General features: G+C 50.0%; 1 protein-coding gene across 1 annotated transcript in view; it reads left to right on the top strand.

Annotated features, from left to right (window-relative positions):
- The first annotated feature begins 3091 nt into the window (after positions 1-3091).
- LOC144590087 (nonsense-mediated mRNA decay factor SMG5-like) overlaps positions 3092-17043 on the top strand; it is a 30376-nt gene continuing 16424 nt past the window's right edge. Inside the window, 4 exon segments of the mRNA XM_078394953.1 lie at positions 3092-3180; positions 4656-4761; positions 8526-8614; positions 8947-9024. Of these exon segments, the coding sequence (XP_078251079.1) occupies positions 3092-3180; positions 4656-4761; positions 8526-8614; positions 8947-9024 (362 nt within the window).

Here is a 17043-nt window from a genome sequence, read left to right on the forward strand (position 1 = left end):
CCTAGGATGTGTAATGCAATAAATTTAATTGCAATAATTTTGCACAACGACTCAAATATTAACTGCGACTAATGCATCGCATTCAAATAACTTTTCAGGCTGCTGTAATGTTAAATGCAGCGATGGCGTTGCATTAAAGCAATATTGCAACACCCTGGGATGTTTAATGCCATAAAATGAATTGCAATAATCCTGCAAAACCTCTCAAATTTTAAATGCAACTAATGCATCGTATTAGGATAACTTTGCACTCTTGCAATGTTAAATGCAGCGCTGTCGTTGCATTAAAGAAATATTGCAACCCCCTGGGATGTTTAATGCAATAAAATTAATTGTAATAATCCTGCAAAAACCTCTCAAATGTTAAATGCAACTAATGCATCGCATTAGGATAACTTTGCAGGTTTCTGTAATGTTAAATGCAGCGATCGCCTTGCATTAAAGCAATATTGCAACCCCCTGGGATGTTTAATGCAATAACATCCATTGCAATAATTTTGCAAAACGACTCAAATGTTAAATGCAACTAATGCATCGTATTAGGAAAACTTTGCAGGCCGCTGCAATGTTAAATGCAGCGTTCGCGTTGCATTAAAGCAATATTGCAGCCACCCTGGGTTGTTAAATGCATTAAAATCGTTGCATTTACAATAACCTTAGCAAAGCGAGACAAAGGGTGCGATCACTTAGCTCCCATTGGCCGCGGCGCGCGTCCATCAAGGCGGTCAGAGGGAGGAGAAGGAACCCGCCCCCTTCTCTCTCTCCGGTCCGCGGTTGGAGACAACAGAGGGAGGGAGGGAGTCAAGTCAAGTCATTTTATTTGTATAGCACATTTAAAAACAACCCACGTTGACCAAAGTGCTGCACATCTGATTAGGAAAAAAGAAACATACAGTGGCAGGCAGCCAAACACAACGGCGCGGCCATCTTGAACAAAATGTTAATTCAATTAACATTAACATTAACATTAACAGGGAGAAAGGGAGGAAGGGAGAGAGGGAGGGAGGGAGATAGAGGATTGTGGGCTGGGTGAGGGGGTGGGGGAGGGGGTGGGGGAGGGGGAGGGGGTGGGGGAGGGGGAGGGGAGGGGGTGGGGGAGGGGGAGTGGGTGAGGGAGGGGGTGGGGGTGGGGGAGGGGGTGGGGGAGGGGGAGGGGAGGGGGTGGGGGAGGGGGAGTGGGTGAGGGAGGGGGTGGGGAGGGGGTGGGGGAGGGGGAGGGGGTGGGGGAGTGGGTGAGGGAGGGGGTGGGGGAGGGGGAGTGGGTGGGGGAGTGGGTGAGGGAGGGGGTGGGGGAGTGGGTGAGGGAGGGGGTGGGGGAGGGGGTGGGGGTGGGGGAGGGGGAGGGGAGGGGGTGGGGGAGGGGGAGTGGGTGAGGGAGGGGGTGGGGTGGGGGAGGGGAGTGGGTGGGGGAGGGGGTGGGGGTGGGGGAGGGGGTGGGGGAGGGGGAGGGGGTGGGGGATGGGGGATGGGGGAGGGGGTGGGGGAGGGGGTGGGGGAGTGGGTGAGGGAGGGGGTGGGGGTGGGGGAGGGGGAGTGGGTGGGGGAGGGGGTGGGGGAGGGGGAGGGGGTGGGGAGGGGGTGGGGGAGGGGGAGTGGGTGGGGGAGGGGGTGCGGGAGGGAAGGAGACGGGATTTGAGGAGAAATGGGGAGAGGGGGAAGAGGGGGGGAGGGAGGGGAGGAGGAGAGGGAGGGGAGGGAGGAGAGGGGGAGAGGGAGGGGAGGGAGGAGAGGGGGAGAGGGAGGGGAGGGAGGAGAGGGGGAGAGGGAGGAGAGAGGGAGAGGGAGGAGAGGGGAGAGGGGGAGGGAGGAGAGGGGGAGAGGGGGAGGGAGGAGAGGGAGGAGAGGGAGGAGAGGGGGAGAGGGAGGAGAGAGGGAGAGGGAGGAGAGGGGGAGAGGGGGAGGGAGGAGAGGGGGAGAGGGAGGAGAGAGGGAGAGGGAGGAGAGGGGGAGGGAGGAGAGGGGGAGAGGAGGGGAGGGAGGAGAGGGGGAGAGGGAGGAGAGAGGGAGAGGGAGGAGAGGGGGAGAGGGGGAGGGAGGAGAGGGGGAGAGCGGAGGAGAGAGGAAAGGGAGGAGAGGGGGAGAGGGGGAGGGAGGAGAGGGGGAGAGGGAGGGGAGGGAGGAGAGGGGGAGAGGGAGGGGAGGGAGGAGAGGGGGAGAGGGAGGAGAGAGGGAGAGGGAGGAGAGAGGGAGAGGAGGAGAGGGAGAGGGAGGAGAGGGGGAGAGGGAGGAGAGGGAGAGGGAGGAGAGGGGGAGAGGGGGAGGGAGGAGAGGGGAGGGAGGAGAGGGAGAGGAGAGGGAGGAGAGAGGAGAGGGGGAGAGGGGGAGGGAGGAGAGGGAGAGGGAGGAGAGGGAGAGGGAGGAGAGGGGGAGGGAGGAGAGGGGGAGAGGGAGGGGAGGGAGGAGAGGGGGAGAGGGAGGGGAGGGAGGAGAGAGGGAGAGGGAGGAGAGGGGGAGAGGGGGAGGGAGGAGAGCGGGGAGAGGGGGGGAGAGGGAGGAGAGAGGGAGAGGGAGGAGAGGGGGAGAGGGGGAGGGAGGAGAGGGGGAGAGGGGGGAGGGAGGAGAGGGAGAGGGAGGAGAGGGAGAGGGGAGAGGGGGAGGGAGGAGAGGGAGAGGGAGGAGAGGGAGAGGGAGGAGAGGGGGAGGGAGGAGAGGGGGAGGGAGAGAGAGGGGTTTAAATCAAAGATTGAAGAAAAAAGCTCCGAAAACAACCTTCCGTTCCAACACCAGACTCCGATGACTAAACCAGTTTTGTATCTACTGGCTAACTCACCTGGGATCCCATGTGATCTAACCTTCCAGACCAGTCTACCATGCAGAGCAATGTTATAGGCCTTGCTAGAGTGCATCTATTGTCTTGCCCTCTTCAATCATCTTGGTCACTCTTCCAAAACCTCAATCAAATTGACAAGATGCTGTTTTCACGCGGAAAGCCGTGCTGCATATCTTTATTCAGTCCTTACCTTTGCAAATACTGGTAGATCTTTTCTAGAATCCTCTCCACTAACATTCCCACCACTGATATTAGGCTCACCAGCTTGCCCTTGCAACATTAGCCACCCTCCAGTCTTCCAGCACTATACCATGACTAACCATGAAACAATTATCTCTGCCAGGGGCCCAGCAACTCCTTCCCTTCTTTCCCAAAATTCCCGAGGATAAACCTGACTATTCCTGGGGAATGTATCTAGGTTCTGTGCTTTAAGCACGCTAGCACCTCTTTTGTAACGTGTATATGTCCCCAACTTCCATGACTTTCTCCAGAGGTAAAAACGTAATGTAAGATCACGTCCATCTCCTGCATCTTCACACAGACAACCATTTTGATCCTTAGGAGGACCCGTTTTCTTCCTAGTTACACTTGCTCTTCATATACATAGAATCTCTTGGATTCTCATTGACTTGATCTGGCAAACCTGTCTCATGTCCTCTTTGTGGACCCCCTGATTTCCCTCAAGGATATTCCTGCACCACCAAGGGATTTGCTTGCTGCAATTTTCCTTTCCTTGACCAGAACCTCAGTAGCCCCCATCATCCAGGTTTGCCTCATCATGCCAGCCCTTCTCTTTACACTAACAGGAACATGCTGATTCTGAACTCTTCCCATCTCACTTTTGGAGCAGAGAAGAGTACAGCACAGAAACAGGCTCTTTGGCCAACAATGTCTGTGCTGAACATGTTGCTAAGTTAAACTAATCTCCTGCACCTGCATGTGATCCAAATCCCTACATTCTCTGCATTTCCAAAAGCCTCCTATACACCACTGTATCTGCCTTCACCACCAACCTGGCAGCACATTCCAGGCACCCACCACTCTCTGCACCCTGAAAAACTGGCCCTGAACATCCCCTTTAAACTTTGCCCCTCTCACCTTAAACCTATGCCCTCAAGTGTTTGACATTTCCACCCTGGGATGAAGGTACTGTCTGCCTACCTATGAAAAGCCTCTCACTTCCCACTTACCTGCAAACATCTTCTCTCATTCAACCTTTGTGACTTCTTGTCTAACACCATCAAAATTAGCTCTGTCCCACTTTAGCTCTTTACTTGCAGACCAGTTTAATATTTTTCCATAACTATTTTAAAACTAGTGCAATTACAGTCACTGGTCCCAAAGTGCTCCCCCACTAACACTTCAGTTATAATCATACAGCAGAGGAGGTATGGGAGGAATCTGATACAGGGATACAAAATATGAGTGGCACAGATGTAGTAGATAGTATTAAAGGTTTAGGTTTCTAAACCTAGAGGGAATCGGTTTAAGGAAAGGGGAAAGAAGTTTAGAAGGGATCTGAAGAATAATGTTTTCACCCAAGGGGTTGTTGGAATCTGGAACACATTGCCTGATGAAGTGTTGGGGCCGGTACTCTGACAACAGAGGTGTCTGGGTGGATATAGTAGGCCAAGGACTAAGTGCTGGGATTAATGTTGATGGTCAACATGGACAAGGTGCCCAAAAGACCGTTTCCCTACTGTGTGACTAAGTCTCACTGCTGGAAGAGACGTTGCTAATGTTTTAATGACAATTCATTATCTCACCAACAGTTGTCTGAGACTAACTGTTTAACACTTATGCAGCAATTTGAAATTCCAATGTTGTAAGACTCATTGGTGCAATTTTCACTATTGTGTTCGAACGATTACTGTGCATTTTGCAGGACCCTTGACACAGCAAAGCTGACAACAGTTCCGGGAATCACAGCTTGTTTCTTCAGTCTGCTGCAGGAGATCTTACGGGCCGAGGGAGAGGCGAGTGTAGCCTGGGTAAGTGGCACAACATTAATCTTGGTGTGACTCCAAGACTGCTGCTGAGATGATGCTGCTTATGATCTGTTGGCCTTTGTAGGCTACTTGTTGAAACCCTGGTAATTTCACCAACAGGCTGGTAGTAATTGGTCTATTTTCGGTTTGTTCCATGCGAGTGAAAGATAATATAGATAACAAAGGAAATTAGACATGGTAAGGAATCAACAGTCAAGAGTGTTTAATTGTCCTATGCACCAGCTATGGGGCAATAAAGGGCTGAACAGTGGTGCAGTGATAGAGTTGCTGCCTCACAATGCCAGAGACCTAGGTTCGATCCTGACTACGGGTGCTGTCTGTATGGAGTTTGCATGACCACATGGGTTTTCTCCGGGTGCTCTGGTTTCTACCCATACTCCAAAGACATACAAGTTTGTAGGTTAATTGGCTTGGTAAGAATTGTAAATTGCCCCTAGTGTGTAGGATAGTGTTAGTGTATAGGGATTGCTGGTTGACACTGACCCAGTGGGCCAAAGGGACTGTTTTTGTGCTGTATCTTTAAACTAAACAAAAATACTTATTTGCTGCAGCTTCACATGCCCATCAACACAAAACACATAGAAATATACTATAATCAATAATACAATGAATTAATGCTATACAAGGTAATAAAATCATAAGTGATAAGAGCACATTAGGCCATTCGGCCTAACAAGTCTACTCCGCCATTCAATCATGGGTGGTCTATCTCTCCATCCTAACGCCATTCTCCTGCCTTCTCCCTATAACCTCTGACACCCTCAAGAAGCTATCTCTGCCTTAAATATATCCACTAACTTGGCCTCCACGGCCATCCGTGGCAAAGAATTCCACAGATTCACCACCCACTGACTAAAGAAATTCCTCCTCAAGTCCTTCCTAAAAGAACGGCCTTTAATTCTGAGGCTATGACCTCGAGTCCAAGACTCTCCCATTAGCGAAAACATCTTCTCCACATCCACTCTATCCAAGCCTGTACAATTCAATGAGGCCCCCCCCGTCAATCTTCTAAACTCCAGCGAGTACAGGCCCAGTGCCGTCAAATGCTCATCATATGTTAACCCACTCATTCCTGGGATCATTCTTGTAAACCTCTTCTGTACCCTCTCCAGAGCCAGCACATCCTCTGTACCCTCTCCAGAGCCAGCACATCCTCTGTACCCTCTCCAGAGCCAGCACATCCTCTGTACCCTCTCCAGAGCCAGCACATCCTCTGTACCCTCTCCAGAGCTAGCACATCCTCTGTACCCTCTCCAGAGCCAGCACATCCTTCCTCAGATATGGTGCCTAAGATTGCTCACAATATTCCAAATGCGGCCTGACCAACGCCTTGTAGAGCCTCAGCATTACATCTCTGTTTTTGAATACAAGCCCTCTCCAAATAAATGCTAGCATTGCATTAGCTTTCTTTACTCCGATTCGACTTGCAGATGAACTTTTTGGAAATCCTGCACCAAGTCCCTTTGCACTTCTGATTTATATGCTTCTACCATCGATTTATTCACAAAATGCTGGAGTAACTCAGCAGGTCAGGCAGCATCTCGGGAGAGAAGGAATGGGTGACGTTTCGGGTCGAGACCCTTCTTCAGACTGATGTCAGGGGGGCGGATATAGGACAAAGGAAGGATATAGGTGGAGACAGCAAGATAGAGGGAGATCTCGGAAGGAGGAGGGGAAGGGAGGGACAGAGGAACTATCTAAAGTTGGAGAAGTCAATGTTCATGCCACTGGGCTGCAAGCTGCCCAGGCGAAATATGAGGTGCTGTTCCTCCAATTTCCGTTGGGCCTCACTATGGCACTGGAGGAGGCCCATGACAGAAAGGTCAGACTGGGAATGGGAGGGGGAGTTAAAGTGCTCGGCCACCGGGAGATCAGTTTGGTCAATGCGGACTGAGCGCAGGTGTTCAGCGAAGCGATCGCCGAGCCTGCGCTTGGTTTCGCCGATGTAAATAAGTTGACATCTAGAGCAGCGGATGCAATAGATGAGGTTGGAGGAGGTGCAGGTGAACCTCTGTCTCACCTGGAAAGACTGTTTGGGTCCTTGGATGGAGTTGAGGGGGGAGGTAAAGGGACAGGTGTTGCATCTCGTGCGATTGCAAGGGGAAAGTGCCCGGGGTTGGGGTGGTTTGGGTAGGAAGGGACGAGTGGACCAGGGAGTTACGGAGGGAACGGTCTCTGCGGAATGCAGAGAGGGGAGGGGATGGGAAGATATGGCCAGTGGTGGGGTCCCGTTGTAGGAGACGGAAATGTTGGTGGATGATATGTTGGATCCGCTGGCTGGTGGGGTGGAAGGTGAGAACGAGGGGGATTCTGTCCTTGTTGCGAGTGGGGGGAGGGGGAGCAAGACCGGAGCTGCGGGATGTAGAAGAGACCCTAGTGAGAGCCTCATCTATAATGGAGGAGGGGAAGCCCCGTTTCCTGAAGAACGAGGACATCTCGGATGCCCTAGTGTGGAACACCTCATCCCGGGCGCAGATGCGGCGTAGACGGAGGAATTGGGAGTAGGGGATAGACTTTTTGCAGGGGACCGGGTGGGAAGAAGTGTAGTCCAGATAGCTGTGCGAGTCAGTGGGTTTATAGTAAATGTCAGTCACTAGTCTGCCTCCTGTGATGGAGATGGTGAGGTCCAGAAACGGGAGGGAGATGTCGGAGATAGTCCAGGTAACTAGCAACATGCTTAGCAACATGCTTCTACCATCACTGTGTTCGGTACCCACCACTCTCTAGGTGAAAATAACTTGCCCTCGTTTAAACTTCTCCCTCTGACTTTAAAGCTATGCCCTTGAGCCTCTGACATTTCTACCCTGGGATAAAGGTTTTGACTGTCTACCCTATCTATGCCTCTCATAATTTTTTATATTTCTATCAGGTCTCCCCTCAACCTCCGATACTCCAGAGAAAACAATCCACGTTTATCCAACCTCTCCTTATAGCTAATATGCTGTAATCCAGGCATCCTTCTAGTAAACTTCTTCCTTCTAGTAATCCTCTTCTAGGCCTGCACATCCTTACTGAATTGGGGTGTCCAGAACTGCGCACAATACTTTAAATGTGGCCTAACCAATGTTTTAGTTGCAACATAGCTTCCTGATTCTTACACTAATGCGCTGACCCAACAAAGACAAACATACCACTCTATTTACATGTGTGCTGCTTTCCAGTAGCATTGGACAGATTTCAAGAGCACTCTGTACATCAATGCTGTGAAGGATCATGTGTACATGTGTGCTGCTTTCCAGTAGCATTGGACAGATTTCAAGAGCACTCTGTACATCAATGCTGTGAAGGATCTTTCCATTAATTGTACCCTTTCCCCTCACATTTGACCGTTGAACTTTAGAGATACAGTGTGGAAACAGACCCTTTGACCCATGAGTCCGTTCCCATCAGCGATCACCCCTTTACACCAGCACTCCTTCACACTAGGGACAATTAACAATTTACAGAAACCAATTAACCTACAAACATATACATTTTTGGATACCGTTTATCACCACAGCAAAGGTTTATCACCACAGTAAACTTAACCTTACCCATCCGACCTACCTGATCTGATGAGTGTTTTCAGCATTTTGCATCTTTATTTGAGGTGTCTGTAGCTTTGTGGTGATTATAACTTAGGCCAGTTGTTCTTCCATTTCCTTGTCTCTCATCCATTGACCTCTTTCCACCAAAATCTCCTCATCATGACTTCCTAATCCCCCTTTTTGTCAACCCTAATCCTCCCCCTCCCACATTACTAACAGGGCGTGATTCTGAACTCCACGCTGCTCCTCATCCTCATCTCTCTCGTGTGTGGCCTTTTGCTGTCCTGTGCAATTGGAGCTGTTGCCTGGTACGGACGGGGTGGAGGGGGAGTAGTAGTTGAGCAATGCTTGACTCAGTATGTGGTTGGGAGCTGGTGGTGAACTGTACCTGTAAGGGATGCGTCTAGTGGCAGTGCTGTGATGGATGCTGGTTGTGTGCAAATGTAAAAGGTACAGAGAAAATAGGTGCAGGAGGAGGCCATTTGGCACTTCGAGCCAGCAGCATGTTATGGTGGTGGAGAACACTTACTCAATGGATATTTTCCTACCATGGACATTAGCTTGGTACTTTGAGTGCCAGGACACGTTTAGAGAGAGAACACTGCGGACGATGCCTGACCTGTCTCTTTGTTTCACACAGTTGGGGTCACAGCTCTTCCGTCCAACTTCACTCCATACGTGAACTGCAGAGAGCGGAGCCAGCACTGGAAGTGGATCGGTGAGTCCTATCGGCGTGTGCTATTGCTCAACGTGCCATCTAGGAAAGGTTTTGTGAATGAGAAGTTGCTTGGCCTCCTGTGTCACTGCTCCATTATCAAAATCTGTCCCCGTCTGATTGCCCAGACAGTTAGCAGAGTTGTGTGAGGTGATAGAATATATGTTAGAGGCACAGACAGGGGTGTTCACAGAAATGATACCAGGAAAGTGTCGAGTTATACAGTTTGGAAACAGGCCCTTCGGCTCAATTCATCCACACTGACCAAGTTGCTCATCTAGTCCCATTTACCTGCATTTGATCCATATCCCTCCAAACCTTTCCTATCCATGTACCTGGATGTACCTAATATCATTTAAACATTATTATTGCATCCACATCTACAACTTTCTCTGGAAACCTGCTACGTGTACCCAACACTCTGTGTAAAAAAAACATTGACTCCAAGGGTCTTTTTAAATATTTCTCTTCTCACCTTATAATCTAAGCCCCTCGTAATTTTATAAACCTCTGTAAGGTGACACACAGCCTCCCCCCCCCCCCCCCCCCAGCCAACCCAGTCTCTCATAACACAAACCCTTCACTCCCAGTGACATCTTTGTGAACCTTTTCCACTGACAAGAATTTCTGCCTCTTGACATTCAGACAGTGTATTCCAGACACCCACCCACTGGGTGAGAGTTATTTTCTCATCTCTTCAGTTACTTTAAATCCATAGCCTCTGATTTTTGACCCTTTTGCTAAGCTGTAAGGTTCTCAGGGGCCTCAGAAGGGTGGCAATGGAGAGGAGGGCTGTATGTTGGTGTCAGAGTGAAGAGTAAGTCAAGTAAGACTTAAGGAACCCTGGATGACTAGAGAAATTGAGGCTCGGGTCAGGAAAAGGAGGGAGGCATTGGTTAGACAGAGGCAGCTGGAATGTAGCAAGAGTATCCCTGGGGGGGGGGGTATAAGGGATTGAGGAACATTAGTAGGAAATCAGAAGGGCAAATAGGAGGCATGAGATAGCTTTGGCAGATAATATTAGAATCTAAAGAAATTAAGTGAAAAAAAGGTAACGAGAGAGAGTAGGCTCCCTCAGAAACCAAAGCTGTTATCTAGTATGGAGTCGCAGAAGATGTGCATCGTCCTCATTGAATATTTCTTCTCTGTTTTTACCACTGAGAAAGACATGAAGTTGGGAGGTCATATTGCAGTTGTATAAGACGTTGGTGAGACTGGATTTAGAATATTGTGTTCAGTTTTGGGCACCATGTTATAGAAAAGATATTGTCAGGCTTGAAAGGGTTCAGAATAAATTTACAAGGCTGTTGCCAGGAGCTATAGGGAGGGGTTGAGTAGGCTGGGTCTCTATTCCATGGAGCGCAGGAGGATGTGGGTTTAGGGATGTTCAGCATGGTTTTGTCCATGGGAGATGGTGTCTCATGAATTTGAGTTTTTTTTGTAAAAGTGACCAAGAAGGTTGATGAGGCCAGGCTATAGACATAGTCTGTATAGACTTCAGCAGGGCCGACATGAGACACTGCATGGTAGGCTGTTTTCGGTTAGATCGTCTGGGATCCAGGAAGAGAAAGGAATTGGATGGAGAATTTGGGATGTGGGAGGAAAACGGAGCACCAACCCACGCAGTCACAGGGAGAACGTGCAAACTCCACACAGGCAGTCCCCAAGGTCAGGATCTATGGCGCTCTGAGGTAGCAGCTCTGCCACTGGTACCACTGTGCGAGGTTATTCAATACACTTGCTATATTGCTGAATTACTTGTCCTTCTCATAAATTTGACCTTGCTGTAATTTAGAACATCGAGTCCCATTTTATCTTTGTCCTTTTCCCCAACTGTAAATCTTTCTGACTTATAATCACAAAAATCACACCCACCCCACTCCTGTTGACCCACCCCCCCCGCTCCTGTTGATCCACCCCCCCCGCTCCTGTTGACCGCCCCCCCGCTCCTGTTGATCCACCCCCCCGCTCCTGTTGACCCCCCCCCCGCTCCTGTTGACCCACCCCCCCGCTCCTGTTGACCCACCCCCCCCGCTCCTGTTGACCCACCCACCCCCGCTCCTGTTGACCCCCCCCCCGCTCCTGTTGACCCACCCCCCCCGCTCCTGTTGACCCCCCCCGCTCCTGTTGACCCACCCCCCCCCCGCTCCTGTTGATCCACCCCCCACGCTCCTGTTGAACCCCCCCGCTCCTGTTGACCCACCCCCCCCGCTCCTGTTGACCCACCCCCCCCGCTCCTGTTGACCCACCCCCCCCGCTCCTGTTGACCCACCCCCCCCGCTCCTGTTGACCCCCCCCCCCGCTCCTGTTGACCCCCCCCCCCCCGCTCCTGTTGACCCCCCCCCCCCCCCGCTCCTGTTGACCCCCCCCGCTCCTGTTGACCCACCCAGCTTCTGTCAGAACCGACCACTCACTGGGCTTTCCACTGACTCAAACAATTCTGTCCTCGGTACCTTTTACACTGATTGCCTCATTTAATATTAGTGTAATTCCCAGGTTAGGGGAATCAAAAACCAGAGGACATATGTTTAAGATGAGAAGGGAAAGATTTAATAAGAAGCTGAGGGGCAGCATTTTCCACACAGATTGTGGGTGAATGGAACGAGCTGCCTGAGGAGCTGGTTGAGGCAGGTAGTATAACAACATCTGAAAGATGCTGGGACATTTACATGGATAGAATAGAGAGACATGGGCGAATGGGACTAGCTTAGATGGGGCAATCTGGTCAGCATGAATGAGTTAGGCCGAAGGGCATGTTTCTGTGTTGGTTGCTTCTGTAAAACAAATACGGATTTGAAATCAAATCATTTTTGTTATTGTTTTGGAATATTGCCTACAAATTTGCTCTTTCATGGTTCCCCAATTCTGTGTCGAGTCCAGTTACAGAAGGTCCTGAAGACCAGAGACTGTGGCTTGGATCGGGGACAGGCTTGGTTTAGGGGCAGGGCTCAACCAGAGAGAAGTGCAGAGAACAGGGGAGGGGGGCTCGGACCAGGGGAGAGGGGAGGGGCTCGGACCAGGGGAGGGAGGTGGGCTCGGACCAGGTGAGAGGAGAGGGGCTCGGACCAGGGGAGGGGGGTGCTTGGACCAGGGGAGGGGGGTGGGCTTGGACCAGGGGAGGGAGGTGGGCTCGGACCAGGTGAGAGGAGAGGGGCTCGGACCAGGGGAGGGGGGTGGGCTTGGACCAGGTGAGAGGGGGGCTCGGACCAGGGGAGGGGGGTGCTCGGACCAGGGGAGAGGGGGGCTCGGTCCAGGGGGAGAGGGGGGGGGCTCGGTCCAGGGGGAGAGGGGGGGGCTCGGACCAGGGGAGAGGGCCTTTGACCACAGAAAGATGCTGGGATGGGAGGGGGGATGTTGGGACCAGGTAGAAGCTCAGCTCTGTAGCCTGAATACTAGAGGATATTGGTGAGTAATTAAGGTCTATGTAGGAAGGAACTTCAGATGCTGGTTTACATCAAAGATACACACAAAATGTTGGAGTAACTCAGCGGAACAGACAGCATCTCTGGATAGAAGGAATGGGTGATGTTTCGAGACTGAGTCTGAAGAAGGGTCTCGACCTGAAAAGTCAGTTCCAGAGATGCCTCCTGTCCCATCGAGTAATTTAGGTCAATGATTGTGATTGATGACAGTTCAATTATTTCAGTAGCTTCCTCTTGTCGATTGTGCAGGTTCTGGACGTGACTCAGAGAAGGAAATTGCGTTGTTGTGTCAGCTGTGGTTCGAAGTCGAGGATCAGACATTGCCAAAGGTACAGTAGTGACATCCCTTTTTTAAATAAAAACAGGTAGAATCCAAGTGTGAGGTTTATCCCTACCTGTGTGGCTAATGTACACTGTGACATTCTGCTGTGCACCTCAACCTTTGTTAATCTGATTCATTTATCTTCACGTTGCAGTGCATTTAGATAGGTTTCTTCGTGGGGGCAATCATTATCCTGTTCTCTGCTGACCGGGACGGAAGCTGATGCTGGGAGAGCTGCTGCCTCTCAGCATCAGACTCCCGGGTCCAGTCCTGACCTCCAGTGCTGTCTGTGTGGAGCTTGCACTTTCTCCCTGTGACTGGGTGTGCTTCCTTCTGCTATTCTTCTCGTCCCAAAGACGTGTGGGTTTGTGGGTTAATTGGCCTCTGTAAATTGCTGGTGGTGTGTCAGGAGTGGATGAGAAAGTGGGATAACATAGAACCGACGTAAGCGGGTGATCGATGTGGGCCAAAGGGCCTGTTTCCATGCTGGTTCTCTCAATTAAATGCTTTGAAATAGATTTTATTAAAAATGAATGCTTCATCATGGGGAATACCTCGCAGCCATGAATATAGATTATCAATAAGAATTCCATTCAGGAATTCGGAGGGAAGATGGTGTGGAACTCACTGATACAGGGAATGATTAAAGTGAATAGTACAGACCCATTGAAGGCAAGGCTGAACACCTTCAAGGGTGGAGAGAATAATAGTTAGGCTGATGGATAAGGAAAGGCTAGAGAGTCTTCAAGTGGAACAGAAATATCACTGGACTGGTTGTGATGATTGGTTTGATTCTGTGCTGTTTATCCTATGGATTGAAAAAAAAGGCTGGGTACTTAATATCCCCAGCTGCAGGGATTCTGGAAGGTTGACACAAAATGCTGGAGTAGTTCAGCGGGACAGGCAGCATCTCCGGAGAGAAGGAATGGGTCGAGGCCCTTCTTCAGACTGATGTCAGGAGATAGAGATAGAATGATCTTCTGGGTTGCTCAGCACTTTAACTGCCCCTCCCATTCCCAATCTGACCTTCCTGTCCTGGGCCTCCTGCATTGTCAGAGTGAGGCCCAGCGCAAATTGGAGGAACAGCACCTCATATTTCACTTGAGCAGCTTACACTCCAGCAGTATGAATATTGACTTCTCTAACTTCAAATAGCCCTTGCTTTCCCTCTCTCTCCATCCCTCCCCCTTCCCAGTTCTCAGACCAGTCTTATTGTCTCCGACTACATTTTATCTCTGTCCCGTCACCTCCACTGACATCAGTCTGAAGATGGGTCTCGACCCGAAACATCACCCATTCCTTCTCTCCAGAGATTCTGCCTGTCCTGCTGAGTTACTCCAGCATTTTGTGTCTACCTTCGACTCTGGAACTCTGGAAGGAATGATTATGAGAAAGAGGGGTGTGGGAGCAATATTAGCCAAAGAAACGATTAAGGTACTGCACCAGATGGTGTATTAGAGTTGCCAAAGCCAGGACAATTTGATTAAAATTAATAAATAACACAGAGTGTAATTTAGTGAGAACAGACCGGAGGAACAATGTTACCCATGGGCTGGGTTACATAGAACAATACAGCACAGGAATGTCATTCACCCCCTGACTCAATCAGTCTGAAGCACTGTACCAACCCGAAGCATTGTGACCATTCCCTCCAGAGATGCTGCCTGACCTGCTGACCTTTTGCCCAAATACCATGTGCTTTATTAACTACTCCTGTGAAATGCTCTCAATCTATTCCAGGAGTTTATACAATATAAACCCTATCCCTCTGTTGCCAGGTTCCCTTTGAAGCTGCTCCATTTAATCTTTATTGTCAGCCCATATTCTTCCACCCAAGATATCTCACTGCACACAGCTTGGTTTTAAATTTCATCTTCCACTGAACTTACATTCTGCCAACTTATCAGTTTGTCACCATTGTCCTTGCTGTTTACCAGACTCACAAACTTTGCACAATCTGTAGATTTGGACATTTTATCCTGGGCACCGTGTCTAAATCATGGACATCTTCAAACGATTCAAAGTGCTGGAGTAACTCAGCGGGTCAGGTAGCATGGACAGGTGACGTTTCGGGTCAGGACCCTTCCCCAGACTGTTTCAACCTTTTCAAAGAGCTGTGTTGATCCCAGCATTGCTTCCTGTGGAATGGCTTATCTATCACAGCTCCAGATACTACCCTCTGCCATCTGTTTGGCCTGCTTATCAAATTCAACCTGGATTTCTGATCAAAATAAAATGCAGACCCTTATTCAATTAAAACCTTAGCATTGTTTTTGCTGTTTCGAACCTTAACCATATTACTCCCCATCTGTGTCAGTTTGTTTTTCTCTTGATTAAATATCTAGTTTTGTCTTCAGTTTTATTTGTTATCTTGAGGTTCATGCAGTCCTCATTGCATACAAACCACTACTTTGATTGCCATCAAATGGGCTTTGTAAAGCAACATTGACTGATTCATTGCTTCTCTCTCACATGCGCACGCAGGAATCTGATGAGCTTCAAGACATCACACCTCCAACGCCATGGGTGTAAGTATTTGTCTATCGATCATGGGTTGAGGGGCTGAAGGGATTCTGCAATGGGCCGACATTTGCAATCTTCTCGCTGTTGTGGAAACAGAGGAATGTGCTGTCATATCAATCCAATATCTGCCCTTTGTTTATCCTCATGTGATTTACAGTTTGAATTGCTGAGATACAGGACATGAGTTTAATAATCTTACTGATCTCTTGCATTGAAACCAGTTGGGCAAGGTGATTCGATGTTATGACTGAAATATTGATGACCCTCCGGGTGTCGCAGTTTCCTCCCACATCCCAAAGACGTGCCAGTTTGTAGGTTAATGGGCCTCTAAATTGCTCCTAGTGTGTAGGGAGTGGATGAGAATGTGGGATACCATAGAACTAGTGAGAATGGGTGATCGCTAGTCGGTGTGAACTGAGTGGGCCGAAGGGCCATGCTATAAATTACACTCGATTGTGCAAAAGGGAACAAGGTGGTTTTCATGGGAACTTGGGAAACAGCACATGGTGAACCAGTGGCCATGATTGGTATTTTCCAGCAATTGCACAGTGGATTACTGCATTTTTACTGCAGTAGTGCCACCTTTCCTTCCTTACACCCGTTAATTGGATGAATACAGGGCAGATTGTATTACTTGCATAATTGTTCAAACCAGCAGGCCAGGCCTTCCTTCAGCTGGTTGCCATTCATTAGAGGTGGATTTGAGCACCAGTGAGTCAAAAGTCGAATATTTTATTGTCCAATGTCCTAAACGGAACAATGAAATTCTTACTTGCAGCAGCACAACAGATGTAAATAATATAATAAACAAAAAGTTCAATATACATTCATACACATAAAACAAGCAAACAATAATAGTGCAAAAAGACAAAACCATTGCTCCCAAGTCTATGTAGTTCAGAGCTCATTTGGAGGTTGTAGTGTTTAATAACCTGGTGGCTGTAGGGAAGAAACTGCTCCTCAACTTGGATGTTACCGTTTTCAGACTCCTGCATCTTTTACCCAATCAGTGTGTGGCCAGGGTGGTGTGGGTCAGTGAGTGTGGCCAGGGTGGTGTGGGTCAGTGAGTGTGGCCAGGGTGGTGTGGGTCAGTGAGTGTGTGGGTCAGTGAGTGTGTGGGTCAGTGAGTGTGTGGGTCAGTGAGTGTGTGGGTCAGTGAGTGTGTGGGTCAGTGAGTGTGTGGGTCAGTGAGTGTGTGGGTCAGTGAGTGTGTGGGTCAGTGAGTGTGGCCAGGGTGGTGTGGGTCAGTGAGTGTGTGGGTCAGTGAGTGTGGCCAGGGTGGTGTGGGTCAGTGTGTGTGGCCAGGGTGGTGTGGGTCAGTGTGTGTGGGTCAGTGAGAGTGGGTCAGTGAGTGTGGCCAGGGTGGTGTGGGTCAGTGAGTGTGTGTGGCCAGGGTGGTGTGGGTCAGTGTGTGGGTCAGTGAGTGTGTGGGTCAGTGTGTGTGGGTCAGTGAGTGTGTGGGTCAGTGAGTGTGGGTCAGTGTGTGTGGGTCAGTGAGTGTGGCCAGGGTGGTGTGGGTCAGTGAGTGTGGGTCAGTGAGAGTGGGTCAGTGAGTGTGGGTCAGTGAGAGTGGGTCAGTGAGTGTGGCCAGGGTGGTGTGGGTCAGTGAGAGTGTGGCCAGGGTGGTGTGGGTCAGTGTGTGTGGGTCAGTGAGTGTGGGTCAGAGTGTGTGGGTCAGTGAGTGTGGCCAGGGTGGTGTGGGTCAGTGAGTGTGGTAGGGTGGTGTGGGTCAGTGAGTGTGGCAGGGTGGTGTGG

Source organism: Rhinoraja longicauda, unplaced genomic scaffold (genome assembly GCF_053455715.1).
Source record: "Rhinoraja longicauda isolate Sanriku21f unplaced genomic scaffold, sRhiLon1.1 Scf000123, whole genome shotgun sequence".
Classification (NCBI taxonomy): Eukaryota; Metazoa; Chordata; class Chondrichthyes; order Rajiformes; family Arhynchobatidae; genus Rhinoraja; species Rhinoraja longicauda.